We start from the raw sequence: 18,711 nt of genomic DNA, 5'->3' as shown, positions 1-18,711 counted from the left end.
GTCTTATTTCCAAGAAACACACTCAGTAAAATGACTTGTCTTTTCTCAATGCCCTTTTCTTTACCAGCCTGTTGGATTACACTGTAAATACACTCACATACATACACACACGGCAGCATTCCTGACACAGCACTTGAGGGTGGTTAAGATAGCAGGGGGCAAACAGCAATAATAGTAGTATCAGTAACAAAAGTCACATGTTTGAAAACAGGCTGGTAACACAGACAAAATGTAGTTTTTATGCATTAGTGTTTAAGTCACCGATCTCCTCAGTAAACAAAAGCATGAGCAGACATGGATATACAGTCGGTCATGGCTCTGACTGTTGCTTTAGAGTGAGTCCAACAAACAACGATAATGCTAAATTCATCAAAACACTGTGGAAAAATGTCAACCATAGCAGCCAGTCACATTATGGACTGCATTTTTACAAATTCCTACAATTCCTAAAATTAATGGCACAGCCAGTGAATGATGTAGTGTTGGCATCGTATTCAGACATACAGCAGTCATAATTAACACCATTCATTTGCATGTATTTTACATGAGAGGTGTTACATTGCATTTTGTATGGCATCTATATACTGTACAGTGCAGTCGCTACTGAAAATTCAATAATAACTCCTATAATGTGTGATATACAGTACAAAAAGATACAAGTCGGTTCAGTTTATGTGTACATGTATGCGAATATACAGTAGATTTATGCAGTGAGTTACATTTAGACATAAGGAAATGTATTATTTCATACTTTTCTGATTGATACTAATCTCAAGCCAAGTGAGAGTGGTAACCATGCACAGACTCTCCATGTCAAGCTAAACATGATCAGAGAGTCTCCAAAGCAAAACATCTGTGCGTTCTTCTCACAAATACCCATATACTATTATTCTGAAATATTTCAAGCCATTTCCTTTGGCTGGTCTCTTGTTGTGACCACACGGTGGCACTGACGAGTGAGCAAGTGAACACTGTTGTCGGGCAGGGAGCTCATTTGCCTTTTAGCAGCCCTGAAGGTGAATTGTCATTGAGTCTTTTTTCTCAGTCACAAACAGATGTAATATCGCTGATGTTACAGGTTAAAGACAAAGAGAGAACAACAGAGAGAAAGCAAGCAAGTAAGAACAATAATTCAGGATTAATAACTTAATACCAAGTGTGAACAAACCAGCAACAGCAGGGAGGACACGTGAAGAGAAAGAGAGAGACTGAATTTTGAGGAGGAGTGAGGAACATGAAAATGTAACTGAGAAACTGTGGCTTTTTTCTGTCTGGCAGTGCGCTAGGGGTGAAAAGGGGAGCCACCTGGGACAGCCTGGGACAGGATGTTCTGAGTTGTGCTTGTTATTACTGAGTTTTGTTTGTCCTGAAAGTAAAGCAGGGAGAAGTTTGGAGTGTGCTTGAACATCTACATGCAGGACTACAGCTGGGGTTACGTATTTGAAAGGACTGTCCCAAAATACATGTTTTTTTCTCTGCCATGCTTGTTTTTAAATTGATCCCCTATCCCTTATCCCAAGTGAAACCCTGGCCAACAGAATGTGCGTTTGATTTCTGTGTCTTTATATATCCCCATTTTGCTTTTGACACCATCTCTAGTTGTAACCTTAAAGATTAGCTGGTTGGTGTGACTGCTTCCAATGAAAACCAGCCAGCCAATGCAGGGTGGCAAGACATCTGCTTGCCATTGGATGAAATGAAGGATCTGACTGGTTGGTGGCAATCACCTGGCCCAGGAACTGGCAATGCTGGTGCCGGACATGATGCTGCAACGCTTCTTCACCATCATGTTAATGTAAGCCCTCATGATCTTGGTGATCTCTCCAACCTAAAGAGTAAAACAACATCAGTCAGTTTGTACTAGAGATCTGCATGTTGATTTTGAGTGAAATGTGTTGGAATCTGTTGATTGATTTATCCTAAAGATAAATATTAAGTACTTTAATATTTTCCATCATTTGCTATAGCAACGATTAATCAAATGTAAAATAATCTCACCAATGGAGTCTCGAAGAACATCTCCCTCTCATCCACAGTGATCTTGTAGGTGCAGGGCTGTGAAGCCCCAAAGAAGGTGATGTGTTCATACTGGAAGGTCTCCAGAGGTTTGGGTTCACCTCGTTTGTACACAGACACATTATCAGCACTCACACCGAGCCACAGATCATGAGGGAAACCACCTTCTTTACACTGCAGAGAGGAGACAGGGAAAGGAGAGCATGACATCAGATTTATATATATATAGATATATATATCTATATATATATATAGATATATTTATTTATTTATTTTCCTTATTATTTTTTTTACCTCCACATCAAATAGAGTAGATCCATATCCAGGCCACTCCTTGATAATGCTCATATATTTAAGCATGGCCTGATGCTGGGGCATTCCCTGCAGCCGTGTCCATTTCTCCAGCACGCTGGTCCGTGTGGCGGATGTCTCCTCCTTTACCCACATCTCCAGCATCTGCTCCTCTTCCACCTGCAACAACACAGGTCAGCCAGTCACTTAGTGCTGTCACTCAGTCAGAGGTTCGAAATTCACAGATTCAGTCAGAAATCCAGAAGCAACAGACATTTTATGTCATCTTATGGGAGTACAGCTGAGATCCATGCAAATCAGTGTGGGAAAGCACATCTCCTGTCATGTCACACTGTGCCAGCACATGGTAATGATCAGAAACTACAGCTAGAAAAAGTTTGAACAAGATTCCCCTGGACAGCTATGACTCATGCAGAATAAAAGCTTTCTTGTGGATTGTTGTAAAAGTCTAATAACAGTATTAATGTGAGTGCTCTTGTGCTTTCACTGCAATATAAATTAAATTAAATTTAAGTATATACAATATTTTTTTTATCTGTTCAGTATATTTAATTTAAACACTTGACCTTCTGTTTCTTTAGTGAACCAGTCTTGAAGCTTCTCCTCAGGGTACCATCCAGGAAGCTTGGGGTCTTCCGTTTCTCTGTCCCCACTCCGATACCTCCCTGTCCTCCTGCCATGCCCTTTCCATCTCCTGCTCCTCCTCCACCTCCTCCCACGCCACCTGTGGCCCCCACACCAGGTTTGGTGGAGTGGAGGATGCGATTGCGGAGTCGTCCAATTGGATAAACACTTCCCAGGCTCCACCCAGCTCGTCCTGCCCCATCACCATGGAGATACTGGAGGCGTAAAGCGGCCAAGTGCTGCAAAGTCTCCTCTGAGGCCGGGAAGTGACCACTTATCAGAGACTCATGAGCCTGATAGAGAAAGAGAGACAGAGTCAACAAGTTAATATTTTCAACAAATGGATTTAACAAGATAAGAGAAAAAGAAACATGACTGCTCTGTTTCAGGCAATCACACAGTATTCTGAACAAGATTTGATGATTTCTAAATGTTGTGGGGTAAGTCTCACCTGTTCAAACATAAAAGCAAACTCCACTCCCTCTTTGGGCATGCTCTCCACATCCAAGAAGCAGTAGAGTTTGAAATATAGTTTCCATTCTCCCTCCTCCTCCTCTTCTTCACTGCCTGCTAATCTGGAAAACATTCAACAGAATCCCCAGATACAGACACATAAACCAAAATATCTGAAACAGCTAATTTAGCCAGTTTCTCTTATTTACATTCTCATTTACAATATTTGAACCCAAACAGTTGAACTCTGTGCAAATAGATTTTTATATGTTAATCAGAGATTGGGACTTTGATATGTAAATGAAATACCTTTCAAACTTGGCCAGAACATCTGCCACAATCACTCTGCTCTCCAAAGCTCGGTCTGTGAAGGCGTTGTGCTCAAACAGAGAAAACAGGTTCTTGCTTTCCTCCATGGCCAGACCTCGGATCAGTTTCTCCACAACCTGTAGCAGCAACATTAAAACATGGATTTGTGTTTGTTACGAAGCGCATTCATCATCTCTTCCATCTCCTCTCTACTTACAGCTGTCTTAAAATTTGATACAATATCTCTTGACCTCATTAACTTCAACATATTTTGTAATATATTTAGTCTCCTTAAAAGAGGTCAAAAAGAAAAAAAGAATCCAAAAAATAGGCCACATAGCTGCCTTCAGATTATATTAGTATATGAACAATTCATTTAAGGTGGTCGTTATGCACCTCTGCACATGAAGTAGTGTGTGGTACAAAAGTAAACACAGTGAAATGAAGATTGAGATTATATGTCAGTGTGTGTCTTTTGACATGCACCTCTCCAGCTGTGGTGTGGGAATTGATTGAGATCTTGCAGGAGCCTCCTCCATGGCAGTAGACAGTGGTGCTCATCTCCTGCCTCACCAGCAGGGCGGCGATCTCCTCCTGAGAGGGAACAAACTCACGAGTCTTGGTCTTCTTCAGAGATTCCCCGATGAAACTGGCATAACGTTCGATCTCTGTGTTGGGATAACGCTCCCGCACCCTAAATAACAAATAGACATTAGATATTTATTACACATTCATTCATGAATGACATATCACCATTCGTACTGAAAACACACAACACCTCTTGAGATGGAAGCGGAGGTATCTGAGGATGGCTCGACTGGGTAGGAAGGTGCAGCTCATGCAGGTGAGCAGATGCCAGTGTGCCCGATTGGCTGGGCTGTTCGGCTGTGGCACATGATTGGTCTGCTTGATCACCTGACAGTATACCTAAAAATCAGAAATACAGAGTTTGAGAAATCTAGAGTTTTAATCAACATTTGGTGGCAAACAATTTTTTTCAAAACCCTACAGAGATTCAACTTAATGTATGTTTTCATACACTCACACTACACTTTTTCTGTTTAATTTTAATCCCCTTGTATTGCTAATGAATATAAGTCAAAGCTATTTATTTTTGGGACTATACCAGGAACTTGACTTTTCCTGACAAAAAAAAAACAGTACCTCATCCCTGAGAGGGCGGAGGTCCTGGCAGGTCTGCAGGATGCCTTGAATGATGGGCACTGTGTCGGCCAGAGTCTCCATTTCCTGCAGTGAGTTGAAAACTCGCACTGCCTCATCCTGCAGACTGGCATAGCCCTGCTGCCGTTGTACTGATTGCAGGAAGATGAAAAATGTTAATAAATATGCTGGTTGATCAAGTCAGTTGACAGCACTGAGGATGATGAGTAACAGTCGTCAATCATAACATTATTTAAAGCATTACTTTTACTTACAGCTGGTGACCTCTCCATAAGGAAGGGGCAGTAGAGGGGAGTGCAAAGGATGCTGAGTGTATCTGAGGATAGGGTTCCTTCTGTACATCTGCTCCACTATTTCTGGGTTTACACTGTTCTCCTGAGAGTCAGTGGAAAAAAGTAAGATCTGTTAGTGAATTTTAAAATGCTCACTCGCTGTGTCTGCGTCTTTACCTGCATCTGCGTTTTACCTTAATGTCTCTGATCAGCTGCAGTGTTGGAGTTTCTATGGGGGTCTTGCTGTCTATGACTCCCTGTATAGCAGCTGTCCACCTCATGGCCTCATTCAACATCTTGGTATACACACGGTAGGAATGTTTCCTCCCATACACTATAATGTTCCAGTAGCCTGTAAATATGGGGCAAAATCAGCATTAAAAATAAACTCAAATATATGTCTAGTGAGGGAATACTGAGGGTTTTATGGAGATGTACGTTTACTTTAATGAAACCCATTTACTGCTACGTATTTCACTCATATAATTGTATATGTAGTCCCTAACCACCTATGTACAATCCTTAATTAAACCTGCCCTTTCTGCCTCCTCCTCACCTGTTTCCCTGTGCACACGTTCATCCGGCTGAATGACGGAGCAAAGGGAGTTCAGGACCAGAGTTCCCATCTTAGAGGAGTTTCGTTCTGAGCTCTTGTAATAATCCAGGGAGTTGTGAGTCAAAACAAACCAGCGCTTCTTCAGCTTTAGGGAGGTGCTCTTAGCGTTTGTCTTCATCTCCTTTTGGAGCCAGCCTGGAAGAAGACAAACAGGATCAGGGACATGAATTATACATTTTACCAAAATCTCTTCCAGCAATAGTTTGTCTTATACAAGTCAATTCTCATACAAACAATTTATTACATATATTTGACCACATTTTGCCCGCTATCCAGTTGTATTTCAATTGATATACATTTTATATTAAATAATATTTGTTTTAGGCTTGAAACTATGTACCAAATATCCCTGTGCATTATTGAAATTTTCAAATAGAGAAGTGCATGTGAAGTTTTTATAAATTCACCAAAAATCTATTCTCACCTCTGACAAGGAACTCCTGCCCATCGATCCTGGCATCTCCTTTAGGTTTCTGCAGCAGACTGATCCAGTGATGCATTTCCTCTGGGGTGTCACTGTTGCAGTGAATCACACGGTTGGCCGTAATGATGACAAAGGAGTTGGGCCTGCAAAAATCAAAAGAGACTTTTAAATAAAGAAAAATCAACCTTTGGATGTTAGGGATTCACTGAGTTGTACAAGTAGGATGGATACAGTGATGGCATATCGAGTTTTCCAGTGAAGACAAAAATGGTCAAATCCATTTAAATGTTTCAATATGAATAATGTTTAAGGAACTACTCAATTTTGTCAAAAATACTGTATCTGTGACCTAACTCATTACATAAAGATTCATTAATATAATAACTACAAACCATAACCTTCATTCCTTCCTTAGTAACTAGTGTTTTGTGTCTCTTGTTCTAAAGTGTTAAACATTTTGATACATACTATTTTCCAAATATTCCCAGGGAACATCGGCACATCAGCAAAACTGTTGAAGTCTTTTCTTTCATTTTAGGAAATGAAACAGAATGACCTGCGATTAAATTCATTGAAACTGAAAAACACGGACAAAGAACAAAATGTGGCGTCACACATGCAAATCAGCATTTCCTGATTCATCTTACCGATCAGGGTTGTCTGATGCACAAACAGAGTCAATCAGCCCAACATCAAGAGTTCCCTGTAGGAGAAAAGGAAACAAATGGACATAATTCATATTTTCTTGTTTTCACTTTATATATATATATATTGTCTATGATATAGAAAGTGAATTACTGATTTTGGCTGATAATAAATAATTGGTTTTGTGTTTTACAGACTGACCACAGCATTCTTTGGGTTGGCCTGCTCATGGGACATTTCCAGCAGCTGTTCTGGAGTGCACACTCGCACCTTACTGAGGACATTAAACCACCCACTGCACAGATAGACAGAGGTGCTGTCACCACTTAGAACATATGAATCTACTCAGAGACATGTTTCTATTTTCTGCTTCATCACTTAAGTCTCCTTCACACCTTGCATCCTCAGGCGACTCAGCAAACACCTGGTAAGTCCTCTCATCTGTCACAATGTTCAGAGCGTTTTCCTTCTCATGGTTGTCTACTATCTCCCTGTAAAAACGCAAACATGTCTGAGAAATGCAGCCCTTGTCTAAAAAAAAGAAGAGCAGTGAATAAGGGACTGTGCGTGTGTTTATTTGCAATAGTTATTGTTAGGAATCTTACTTGGCTGCTCTGATGTCGATGGTTCCCTTCAGCTTCTCCTCACTGTCGTTCTCATAGTACATTAGCTTGCTGTCCCTCAGTACAAACCAACGCATCTTCCAGTTTCTGAGGAAGAATAGCACACAATGAAAATAGGCCAAGACAACACACTTTACACAATATAAAGATCTAGTTGACTATGTACATAATACATGCACATATTTATATGTGGGATATATAGTGAAATAGTTTCTTTATAGAGGATACGTTTGACATTCAAAACATGAAACAATAGTAATATCTTTCTATTTTCTTTCCTTTCTTCCATTTCCATCAAAACCACTCAGCTTAATTGTGTCATCTCAGCTATTTCATTCACAAAGATTCAACAGTGGCATTTCCCCTGAGAAGTAACTAATTGCATTTAAAAAACAGAAGTTGTACTTTTTAAAAAAGTTCAGTAAAGTCACAGGGCTTCAGCTTCTGCAGGACATTGTAGTTTTCCACTTCTGTAGAGGGTTTAAAGCTTTAAGTTAGAGAAATACCCAAAGTGTTTCAACAAAACACAGGGCTGTGTTTAACTACTCAAGACATAAGACCCTGTCGCTGCAGATATAATAAAGCTATGCCATTTAGGATATCACAAATGTCTTTCTACAAAAACTACGCTGCTTTCAAATAGCATGCAATTGCTGTTAGAGAAAATCTGTCATAATATCAACCTCAAAAGAAAGTAGTGTTTTCAGTTAAATGAACATGCACTTTTATCTGATTTTGATTCATGATCTTATTAATCTATGGGTAACCCAGGCACAGCTCCACAGTCATTCAGCTGAAAATCTCTAGTTCTAGACTGCATTTCCAGCAGTGATGTGGTTTCATTCACTTAACATGCAGTCTACACTCAGTAACAACTACAACAACCTCCGTGAGAGAGTGGACAGGCCTCCTCCTTTCTTGTAGAGCCAGCCAGACTTGAGAGACTCTTGTTTAGACCGGAACCACATGAAGGTTTCATCTTTTAACACACACCAACGCCTCCTCCAGGGGATCATCAGACCAGCTGAGGGACCAGAGGGGAAAATTACAGTCATGTGAAATCATTGCAGGTCAAATACAAGTAGTGCAGATGTGTTTAAGATCGAAATGAGATCCAGAGTCCTCGTTTCAAAGTACGCAAAGTACTCACCCTTCATGTAGAGGTAACTGTGGAAATATGGTGGGCCATTTCCATTAAGCAAAGTCACTCTGCCATTAGTAACTTCTTCATCAGTGTCCATCAAGCCATCATGCTCATCATCACTGTCTGCATACTGGAACAGCAAAAGGCCTTATTCAGCTTTTTTATTTTAAAAATAAATGATCAAGAAAATGACCTCATTACATTATTACATTAAAAAACAGAATTTTATTTCAAAACTTAAAATTTTGCTGTATAGCTGCTCATACATATCTGCGTGCACGCGTGTGAGGATGCGTGTGAGTGTGTGTCCTCACAGAGTCAGAGCTGCCTCTGTAGGACTCGATGCTGGCATTAGTGCAGGTCGACTTCCTCGGGTGTTCCTCGTCTGCCACAGCGGCGCTCCCACGGTTGCTCCCAGATACAGAACTGTCATCTCCAGCGTTGACAGACCCTTCCTCCTCCTCCTGGTCGTAATCTGACTCGGTGTCGGCGGGCATGCTGTAGATCGGCTCCTCCCCATCCCCCAGGCTCTCCACCATGCTTACCTTCCTCTCCAGCTCTCCCTCTTTTTTCTCTACCTCTCCTGAGGGAGGTAGAGGTGGTGGAGGAGGTGCAGTGGCAGTAAAGCCATCTCCAGGTGGTGGGAGAGGAGGAGGGGGAGGAATTCCAGCAACAGGTACACCATCTGTGGGCAGGAGAGGTGGAGGAGGTGGTGCAGGAGGCACGGTTCCCTCTGCAAAGGCAGGCGGTGGCGGAGGGAGTTGTGCAAATATGTCCTGATCCATTGGAGCATCTGTCTCCACAGGAGGAGGGAAGTCAGGAAGAGGGATGCACTCCTCCTCAGCAGGGAAGCCCTCGTCTACCTCCTCTTCTTTGGCTGCACCTCTGGTGGCACCTCCTGCTTTCCGAGTCTTCACCTCTGCAGCAGGCTTAGCTCCGACTGCTCCCAGTGATGGATCCACACCGGTAAAGTTCAGGAGGTCAATGAGCTCTGTGGCTTTGCGAGATGCCTCCTTCTTCATCCGTTTGAGCTCAGCATCCCGGCGAAGCTGCAGCTCCTGTTTGGAGGACTCGCACAGCTGTGACACCCCATCCTCTCTCTTCTTCTGCAAGCGCTCGATCTCTCGTTCCAACTGCAGGATCTCCTCCATTTGCCGAGCCTCATCCTAGAGGGGAGGAAGGAGGGAGAAAAGGATGTATTAAACATCATCGTTTACATTTTTTTTTAAAAATGTAACTCTATTCAGGTGAAACCACACTGAAAACCAGCATGTACCTCTGATGATTTAGGTTTTTCCTCTGCTCCACCATTCACTGTCTCCTGCTCCCCTTCGCCCAGCATTTTCTTCTCTTCCTCCTCTTTCCTCCTCAGTTCTTCCTCCCTCTTCTTCTTTTCCTCTTTGAGTTTTCGAACATGAGCACGCGCCACCTGTCCTCTTCTGTGTTTCTGCAGGACCAGCACTGCTTTACGTCGCTTCACAAACCGTCTGCGCTGGATGTGCCTTCGGAAGTGTTTCTGGAGGGTGATGACACTGGCACGTACACGCTTGAAGTGCTTTCTGTGGACAAAACAGGAATGCAGGTAAGATACGTTAACAAAAACTAGCACACAAACCTAATGTCAGTGTCACTGAGCTACAGCTTTGTACCTAAATGCCTAAAATCACAGTTCCTATTGGAAAGGTACTTACTTGGCAGAGAAAGTTAGTAGGTGAGCTCGGATTATCATCGCAGCTTGGCGTCGAACTTCATCCCTGTCTTTCTCTAAACGCTGCTCCAGAGACTCTTTCATAAACACCTTAAGAGTGAACAGGAAGAGGTCAAGTAGGCTCAGACAGAAAAATGCTCTGGAAAAGGTTTTGCCAAAAGCTCTTGGATGGTACCTTGGTCTTGCCTAACTGCCACTCTGTCTTGGTTTTGTCATATTTGGTTAGAAGGTCCGTCGTCCTCTTTTTATCATCTCCAGCTGCTGGTGCTTTTTCTTTCAGAATGATATTGTACCTGGCATGATACAGATAATACAGAAGATGTATGAGCATAAGAGACAACAAATACAAGAGTGCAGCAACTTAAAAACATGTGACAGGCAATTCCTCAAAAGGAAACGAATTCAACAACACTCATCCAAGCTCAGAAAAAGACAGAGATTAAATCAAATTTACGGATATTTACCGAGAGAAAAAGTCTTTGAAAGTTCTGCGTACGGGAAAACCAGCACGACGGATCTTCACAGTCTCCAACATCCCAGAATACCTCAGCTGGTTCAGGACGATCTCTGGGTCAAACACGTTTGGATTCTATAAGTAAAATAAGAAATATTTAGGATTAAACTGGAATATTTTGTGCAGTGTGTCATTCTGTGACCACGTCAATGTGAGTTTTATAACTGCTGTGACACAGGAACAGGCTGACCTTTTCCATGTTGGGTTTAATACAGCGAATGAAGAAAGGGTTGGATACACTCAGAGTGGCCATGAGAGCATGAAGAGAGTCCTGAGGAGACAAAAGGCAGGCGCTTTCTAATATACTTAACTATCCTCTCAGCTTCCATTGGCTTTGTTGCCCAAAAATAACATTAATAACAATAATAATAACAACAGTAAAGTCAGTGTCATCACTCACCCTGAACTGGGAGCTCACAGTAGGTTTGCGTCTGGCTGTTCCCATCTTTTCCTCGTTGTTCCTGCTGCCGACCTTCTCAAACAAGTCATAGATGAAGTCCAGTCTGAGAAGCAACAGAAAGATAAAAGATGACATACCTGAATACTGTATAGGTGGTGCTTCTGAATCAGTTCATCTACAGATAAAAATAAACTTGAGTAAAACAACTGCTGGTGTGAACAAAAATAACAATGTACTGTAATTAGCAAAGCTTTGATCGTTTCTAAACAATCTTTTTGTTGCTGTTAGGGGCAAATTTCTGAAGTTCAAGTACTTATTCATTTGTGCCTGACCTGCTGTCCTTAAGCATGTTGAGAATATCATCCCTGAAAGTGTCTCTGTTCTTCTCCAAGATCCCTCTAACATCATACAGGACCTGACAGAGAAAGAAAGGCTCATCACAAACTCCCCAGGCTTCACTCAGTAACTTTACATTCCCCCCACACTCCTTTCTACATAACTCACCTCCCCAGCATAATGTTTGATGCCAAACTGATGGTCAGCAAGTCTGGGCTTCACATAGTATGGGTTTGTCTGCAGCACAAACAGTGAAACAGCATGGAAAATAAAATATCATGTGATGTTTGAAAGCAGCATAGCAGCTCAACATTAATGAATTATGCATGAAGTGCATGAACAAATGTGTAAATAACTCACTGAGTGCCTGCTGTGCAACTTCTCCAGCAGAGTGAAGTCTGTTCCTTTGGGGAATCGACTCTCTTCATTCACTAGTGCCAACAAGCCCAGTTTCTAAGTGAAAAAGCACAAAAACATCATGTTATTGCATCAGCACCACTTTCTAAGCCATTAGACCGATATTATTAGCTTAGCCGCCAGAATGCATCTCAGGCAAACATCCAATAGCTCTTAACTGACAGGGGAGAAGCTTTCATTTTAACCTACTTCCACCCAAGTCAGACTTCAGAAAAATCTGTTGTTTTTGGCACTGCAAAATCATTATGTTAAAGAGAAGAGGACCAAACACCAGCCAAATGCAAAAAAGGATTTAGGAAATGTGGAAATCTTGCCATCTTTATTAAACCTTTAAACTTTTGTTGCAAGGTACCTTTTCTATAAGATCAAGACACTCTGCGTTGTCCATCCAGTCTATGGCATCCCACTGAACACCCTCCCTGTGGGGAGTAAACCCAAAACCATTATCCACGGAAAATTGGTGTTTTAATCACTGCATACTCAGCACTCAAAGTGTATCATCTTATCATCTGGTCTAAAACAACCTGAATATTCATATGATATGGCTGCACATTAAACTAGAAAAATGGAATTGTATTATTATTTATTCATGTTATGAAAGACTTGCATTATATCAAGATTTCAGTCTAGATCTGGTGTTTATGTTTAACTAACTAGTAATACACATACCTTTCTTTATACTGGTTTGTGTGGATACAGTACCTGTTGTACTCCAGCTGCTCCAGGGAGAAGATGTGCTTGTTGAAGTACTCCTGGAGTTTCTCATTGGCATAGTTGATATTAAACTGCTCGAATCGATTCACCTGGAAGCAGGAGGACACTTAATGTATAGATATATGTACACATACAAATCTGCATTCGCTCTGTGTGCATGTCTGTGTGGACTAGTAAAATTCACATCTTCTCCTTTCGGCTGCTCCCTTCAGGGGTCACCACAGCGAATCATCCACCTCCATTCAACCCTATCCTCTGTATCCTCCTCACCCACACCAACTATCCTCATGTCCTCCTTCACTACATCCAAGAACCTCCTCTTTGGTCTTCCTCTAGGCCTCCTTCCTGGCAGCTCTAACCTCAGCATCCTTTTACCAATGTATTCACTGTCCCTCCTCTGAACATGTCCAAACCATCTCAATCTGGCTTCCCTGGCTTTTTCTCCAAAAAATCTAACATGAGCTGTCCCTCTGATGTCCTCATTCCTGATCCTATCCATCCTCGTCACTCCCAGAGAGAACCTCAGCATCTTCAGCTCTGCTACCTCCTTTTTCTCAGTGCCACTGTCTCTAAACCAGACAACATTGCTGGTCTCACCACTGTCTTGTCCACCTTTCCTTTCATTCTTGCTGACACTCTTTTGTCACAGATCACACCTGATACTTTCCTCCACCCGTTCCAACCTGCTTGCACAGGTCGGACTAGTAAAATTCACATAATTATAGTAAAGTATGCTATATTGCAATATTGCAAACGAAAGCCCAAAGTTCTGACCTCAAAGTTCTCAAAGCCAAAGATGTCAAGGATGCCAATGGACTTGAAGTTTTCTTTCCCTTTGATCTTCTGATTGATTTTGAGGATGATCCAGGAAAAACATTGGGAATATAATGCCATGGCAACTGAATCCCGGGAATCCACAGCCTGTAACAAGGAGAAGGGACGGTATGCAGGTGTGAGGAAGTGGCAAAGACTGTGCATGTGCATGTATGGAGTTCACTATACACTATGAGTTTGTAGATAGATAGATACCTGCTCTATAGTGAGTGGGGAGCAAATTTCCTCTCCTCTGAGTATTATGGAGCGCTGAGTCAGGACTTCAGACAGCTGGAAGACATCCAGGCCCAGCAGCTCACTGGCATTACTGACCACTGGAAACATGAGCAAAGATGTGTGTTATACTTCTGCAATTTATCTATCTCACTTTGAATTTTCTTACTCACTTCATATGAGGAATTCACTGACCCTGCTTAGTGGTGATCTGGGCTCCTCCTGCAGTCATGAACTCGATGTTGCCGAGCTGTAAGACTCCTGACAGCAGCTTAAACATGTCTCTGATCTCCTCCTCAGTGAACTCCAACACCTTCAGCGCCTCCTACACAGAGAATAGCACAGAAAAGGACATTAGAAGCTGTCAGCAGAATTAAGTACTTATATTATAAGCACTTCTAATCACACGTAGTTGTTTGCTGTCAAGGTTCAGTCTTTGTTTTAATGTCGCAGTCATTCATAAGCTTAGCATGAATACCAGGTGTACAAACTAACCTCCTCCAAAAATTAAACAGAATGATCCATATAACAAAGTATTATATAACTGTATGTGAAAAATACTGGACACAGTCAAAAACATAGTGAGTAGTGTAGTCAAACTGACCATAACACTGTTAAACAGCTCTTTGTCATTTAGGCTCTTGTCCTTCAGACATCCTGATTGGCTGAGGTAGTGGAAGGATTCAGCAGAGTCTTCCAGGAAGTAGAGGCCTGATAGAGGAGACGTATGCGTGATAATAGGAGAACTGCACACTAAGACTCTTAACTGCACTTTACAGAGTATGTATGTCAACAAGTGAGTGCACTTCCCACTGTTTTAATTGTATCACCATGTAATCAAAGTAAAAGAAAGAGACAAAAAAAAGGAGTTTTTAAACAGCACCGCTGATATTTGATAGTTCAGGTGCGTTTCTTACTTTTATGCTCCTTGCTAGCTCCTGCCAGCAGAGCATAGAAGATGTGGTAGTTTCGTTCTCCGGGGTTTTGTCGAACCACTCGGTTCTGCAGCAAAATCAATGTCACAAAGCCTGGATTAACATTTCATTATGATTCGTTATGCAAAGCAGACAAGTCAGTATTAATAAATTTAAACTTGACATGAGCAGGCTGCAGCCCCAGTCATGGTTACCTTTTCCAGTAAATCTAAAAGGTAGAGAGTCAAGGAAACAACTATCAAACTTGAGTCACAATGCTTTCTATTGTCTCTGCACATCATGCAGCATATATATACAGTATAAGGAAACAATGCGTCTCATATGGTTACTTATTATGTGTAAAAACAAGGATACAGTCAATGACACAGCCTCCCTGGATGTTGCCGCTCTCAGAGAAATGAAGCTGGATGAATTTCCCAAAGCGACTGGAGTTATTGTTGTAAACGGTCTTTGCGTTACCGAAGGCTTCCATGATCGGGCTGAAAGATGATAAAAATCTGCAGTTAATGAAAGCTTGTGTATGGGGAATGACCGCCATGAGTTCCAGAGGCCATTCCCTTCATGAACTTAACCCTCCAAAGGAAATATTGTTTTACTGGCCTATACCTATTAAGCAGGAGTTGACTGAGAAGCCATTTTTCTAACCAATGCTCTGGTGGAAACTGCCAGTGTAAATATTTTGATGTAGTAGTTGGGCTGGAGAAAAGACACTTTGGTAGGAAATAGAGCTGTAGACTTGAAAACTGGGTTTGCAGCATGTCCTACCTCTCTTTTTTATTTTGCTGCTGTCTAGAACAATAATTTTAAATGCTCTTGGTGCATTTGCTGACAAATACAGATACTGCCTCATACACCTAGAGCTAGATATGCTTCTTAACAACAAAAGGTCGCCTGTGGAAACAAGCTTAGGTTCAAAAACACTTTTACAAGAGCAAAGGAACAAAAAAATGTTTCTTCTTCATTTGGTCCGTCTTGTACCTGCTCTGTACGATGGCCTGCTCCACACGTGTTGTTTTCTCTGATGGGGGAGTCCCAGCTGAGTTCTGGCTCATCATCGACAGGAACTGTAACAACAGTTTAGTGCTCTCCGTCTTCCCTGCCCCTGACTCACCACTGACGTGTACACACACACACACACACACACACACACACACAGAACACAACACAACCCAACCCCATTTAATTCTATACACTGTGACCTTCTCTGACATTCCCACATCACAAACCGAAAAGTTATTCAATTGTTACTGAGGTGTGATAGCGTCAGAGATATTGCATTAGCTCAGAGTCTGTTCCAATCAGGACACAGAGTAAGACGAAGACTTGGTTTAATTAAAAGCACGATGGGATGTCTGACCCTACTACCAGCTCAATCCAGTTACCCAACAAGCGCGTGACATAGTTCACCCAGTGAGTTTTGTCTTATCGGTGTCAGGGTTTTGTTCATTCTTATACACTATAAAAGGTGACACAATCACAGTTTCATGCTCAATTGACTAATTTTATTGTATTAAGCTGGTTCCCATTGATACTCCAGGTGCAGTCCCCTGGGACCCTGAGCAGCCTAACACCTTAGTAAAAAATGGAGCGGTATGAGGCCATGAGTCATGAATTAGAGCTTGATAATCATCATGCTGAACTATGAACATGGTCTCCTCCGATGTGTAAACTCACCTGATGAGGACACACTGGCTGTCATGGCGTTTCCAGATGCAACGATAGCATTCGTTGGCCACAGCAAAGATGTGTGGTGGGAGCTCCCCTAGGTGGTGCTTGGAGTAAAGGTCCACCCTGTCTGTGTCATACAGACCTGGGATCTGCTTGTAAGGATTTATAGCTGCCAGGATGCTGCCGATATTAGTCTGAAATCAACCAAATAGCGACATTACAGTTTCTCTCTGTGTTATCTTTCAGCTATTCATATTTATTTGTTACTTTATTTCTCTTCTGTTTTAATTTTCCCCACTTCTCTTTCAATTAACATGCATATGCCCTTGAGCATTCATAAATAAAAAAAAAAAATATATATATATATATATATATATGCCAAATATTAAAACAGCACTGTGTTGATGTTAATCTGGATTTGAGGATAAGGGAACACAGCAGGGTGGAAATATGACAGCAGGCATCACACTTTTATTAGAAAGCTGAGGTCAAATCAGGGATATGTTGGAGAAGGCCAGAGTTCACATTCTGAACTATTTGGGGTGTGATGGTCACCTTGCTTTCTATTCCTTTGCACTAGAAACAAATAAAAATTCAGGTCAGCATCCTCTCCGTCATGTCAAATTGCCCTGTGCTGAAAGATACATATACATATGAGTACATAAACATACAGCTACACAGAAAGCTGACCCACACAGGGTCAATTTTTCTGCTCAGATTAAGGGAAATGGACAATATTTCATCATCTAGATTAGGTTCCACCCAGGGAGGTTGTTATTGGTCCATTGTCTCGTAATCTTTCAGGTTCCCAAGCTTTCCAAATGTAGTCAGAATGTACAAGCTACTGCTATATATGTGTTCTTTGTTTTAACCATAATTATCATTTATGTCTATGAGGGATGAGTTCATAGGAATTAGCTGATGCATTCATTAATTACAGACAGATGTAGGTAAATCATCTGCACAAGTTTGACTGATCGGGTCATGTGACTTAAAGCTTTTTCACTTCTACACTCAATTTAAATCAGCCCTGCCAACAGGACCTTATTCAGTCTGTTAAACTAAATGAGCCATCACTGCATGAGCAGTAGAAGTACTACAGATAAACAGACTGAAATTATCACACTACATTAATATTTTTGACTTGTAAGACGAAATGAAAATTCTAGGAATCAATCTGATGATGGAGACACTTTAAAAAGTTTTATTTTTTTAACATTTGACTGATTTGAGTCATTGCAGTACTGTGACTCTATAAGAGGCTCCCTCCTTCTCCCTCTTTCCACATATTGCACTTAGATTAAATAATTATGATTAGATGTTTTCCACTAAAAGCTTCATGTATGGAAAAATAGTGGAGGGCCACATCAAGTCGCAAGTATTTACAGACATAAAAGAAGACAAAACAAGAAACAGAGGGACGTGTATCTGTCCGAATGCACTTACATAGATATTATCCTTCTGGTAGCGCTGGTACAGGTTGTGCATGATGGCGGCCTCATGCAGCTCGGCCAGTGCTGACATGTCTTCCACACCATCAATGCTGGACTGGTGCATAGCGTACACTCGCTCCCTGGTAACCTCGGCCTGCTGCAAGTACAACACCTGGGAGACAGCAAGGAATATAGAAGGTTACTTTTCATTTTTTTATATTGTTGTATTTTATTTTTAAATGTAACTTCTTTTGTTTCAACATCTATTTCCACTTCACTTTCATATGCTTCTTACAGAGAAAACACTGGAACTTGTTTATACTTGTCTTGCTGGATTATAAAAAGAAAAGAAGAGAGAATAGAGAATTACGTGGTAAAACATTTATTTTCTTTTTTGCAAAGACTTAGATGAGAAGCTGAGTACCATCATCATATCTGCCCATTAAATTTTAAGCTCGAGGTAGTGGTACATTAGCTTTGGTTAACGCCTGCATTTATGCATTTTAAAGTTAATTTTCCATTAAATATATCACACAAGCTAAACTTAGTGATGTGCTAAGTTTATTGTATTAGGGTGGACTGCACTGTAGTACATATTAGGTTACTGTTTCTTGCCACTCCCTGTTCTTAAATGAAACCAAAAATAAAATTTAAAAAAATACACGTAAATGCATCGCAGTAGTAGTTTCTGGTACATTTCTGTCAGAGCTCTTTATTTTGAGGTACACAAATGCTCAGTTTTCATTTGTTAAGCTGGAAATTTAAACTACACTGAATAATAAAAAATAAAATGATCTTGTTCACAGTGAGGAAGAATGTGATCACACCAGATTTAAAAAAAACACCAGTGTTGCAATGCCTTTCCATTTTTAGCATGAACGGGCTAATTGTGATGCAACATGATGAAAATCAACATGAT

The 18,711-nt window shown here is 41.2% G+C and overlaps 1 protein-coding gene and 1 long non-coding RNA gene across 3 annotated transcripts in view; one reads left to right on the top strand and one right to left on the bottom strand.

Annotated features, from left to right (window-relative positions):
• Positions 1–1,670: 1,670 nt before the first annotated feature.
• On the top strand, positions 1,671–18,165 carry LOC113140934 (uncharacterized). Of its 2 annotated transcripts, XR_003296704.2 has the most exons (6): positions 1,671–1,795; positions 2,037–3,392; positions 7,049–7,280; positions 10,074–10,202; positions 17,828–17,990; positions 18,090–18,165. It is a non-coding gene; the product is annotated as an uncharacterized LOC113140934 (long non-coding RNA). The 2 variants fall into 2 exon arrangements; XR_004463019.1 differs by lacking the exon at positions 10,074–10,202.
• The window catches only part of myo10l1 (myosin X, like 1), a 33,397-nt gene continuing 16,403 nt past the window's right edge, over positions 1,718–18,711 (bottom strand). Inside the window, exons 3-44 of the mRNA XM_026315630.1 lie at positions 17,806–17,964; positions 16,366–16,553; positions 15,670–15,804; positions 15,046–15,170; positions 14,886–14,899; positions 14,674–14,758; positions 14,361–14,467; positions 13,952–14,081; positions 13,739–13,857; positions 13,484–13,630; positions 12,698–12,798; positions 12,348–12,414; positions 11,939–12,031; positions 11,747–11,815; positions 11,575–11,657; positions 11,243–11,345; positions 11,033–11,113; positions 10,793–10,917; positions 10,504–10,621; positions 10,312–10,418; positions 9,897–10,179; positions 8,935–9,786; positions 8,627–8,750; positions 8,362–8,500; positions 7,459–7,563; positions 7,249–7,344; positions 7,055–7,148; positions 6,856–6,911; positions 6,209–6,351; positions 5,725–5,919; positions 5,363–5,520; positions 5,151–5,271; positions 4,879–5,027; positions 4,493–4,641; positions 4,201–4,408; positions 3,715–3,851; positions 3,404–3,527; positions 3,068–3,245; positions 2,895–2,971; positions 2,311–2,487; positions 1,999–2,190; positions 1,718–1,828 (exon numbers count right to left, since the gene is read on the bottom strand). Of these exons, the coding sequence (XP_026171415.1) occupies positions 1,724–1,828; positions 1,999–2,190; positions 2,311–2,487; positions 2,895–2,971; positions 3,068–3,245; positions 3,404–3,527; positions 3,715–3,851; positions 4,201–4,408; positions 4,493–4,641; positions 4,879–5,027; positions 5,151–5,271; positions 5,363–5,520; positions 5,725–5,919; positions 6,209–6,351; positions 6,856–6,911; positions 7,055–7,148; positions 7,249–7,344; positions 7,459–7,563; positions 8,362–8,500; positions 8,627–8,750; positions 8,935–9,786; positions 9,897–10,179; positions 10,312–10,418; positions 10,504–10,621; positions 10,793–10,917; positions 11,033–11,113; positions 11,243–11,345; positions 11,575–11,657; positions 11,747–11,815; positions 11,939–12,031; positions 12,348–12,414; positions 12,698–12,798; positions 13,484–13,630; positions 13,739–13,857; positions 13,952–14,081; positions 14,361–14,467; positions 14,674–14,758; positions 14,886–14,899; positions 15,046–15,170; positions 15,670–15,804; positions 16,366–16,553; positions 17,806–17,964 (6,018 nt within the window). The 3' untranslated portion in view covers positions 1,718–1,723. The remainder of the gene's footprint in view (positions 1,829–1,998; positions 2,191–2,310; positions 2,488–2,894; positions 2,972–3,067; positions 3,246–3,403; positions 3,528–3,714; positions 3,852–4,200; positions 4,409–4,492; positions 4,642–4,878; positions 5,028–5,150; positions 5,272–5,362; positions 5,521–5,724; positions 5,920–6,208; positions 6,352–6,855; positions 6,912–7,054; positions 7,149–7,248; positions 7,345–7,458; positions 7,564–8,361; positions 8,501–8,626; positions 8,751–8,934; positions 9,787–9,896; positions 10,180–10,311; positions 10,419–10,503; positions 10,622–10,792; positions 10,918–11,032; positions 11,114–11,242; positions 11,346–11,574; positions 11,658–11,746; positions 11,816–11,938; positions 12,032–12,347; positions 12,415–12,697; positions 12,799–13,483; positions 13,631–13,738; positions 13,858–13,951; positions 14,082–14,360; positions 14,468–14,673; positions 14,759–14,885; positions 14,900–15,045; positions 15,171–15,669; positions 15,805–16,365; positions 16,554–17,805; positions 17,965–18,711) is intronic.

The sequence above is a fragment of the Mastacembelus armatus genome, chromosome 22, assembly GCF_900324485.2.
Source record: "Mastacembelus armatus chromosome 22, fMasArm1.2, whole genome shotgun sequence".
Classification (NCBI taxonomy): Eukaryota; Metazoa; Chordata; class Actinopteri; order Synbranchiformes; family Mastacembelidae; genus Mastacembelus; species Mastacembelus armatus.
Note: the sequence above shows the minus strand (reverse complement) of the source record. Positions and strands in the feature narration are given on the sequence as shown.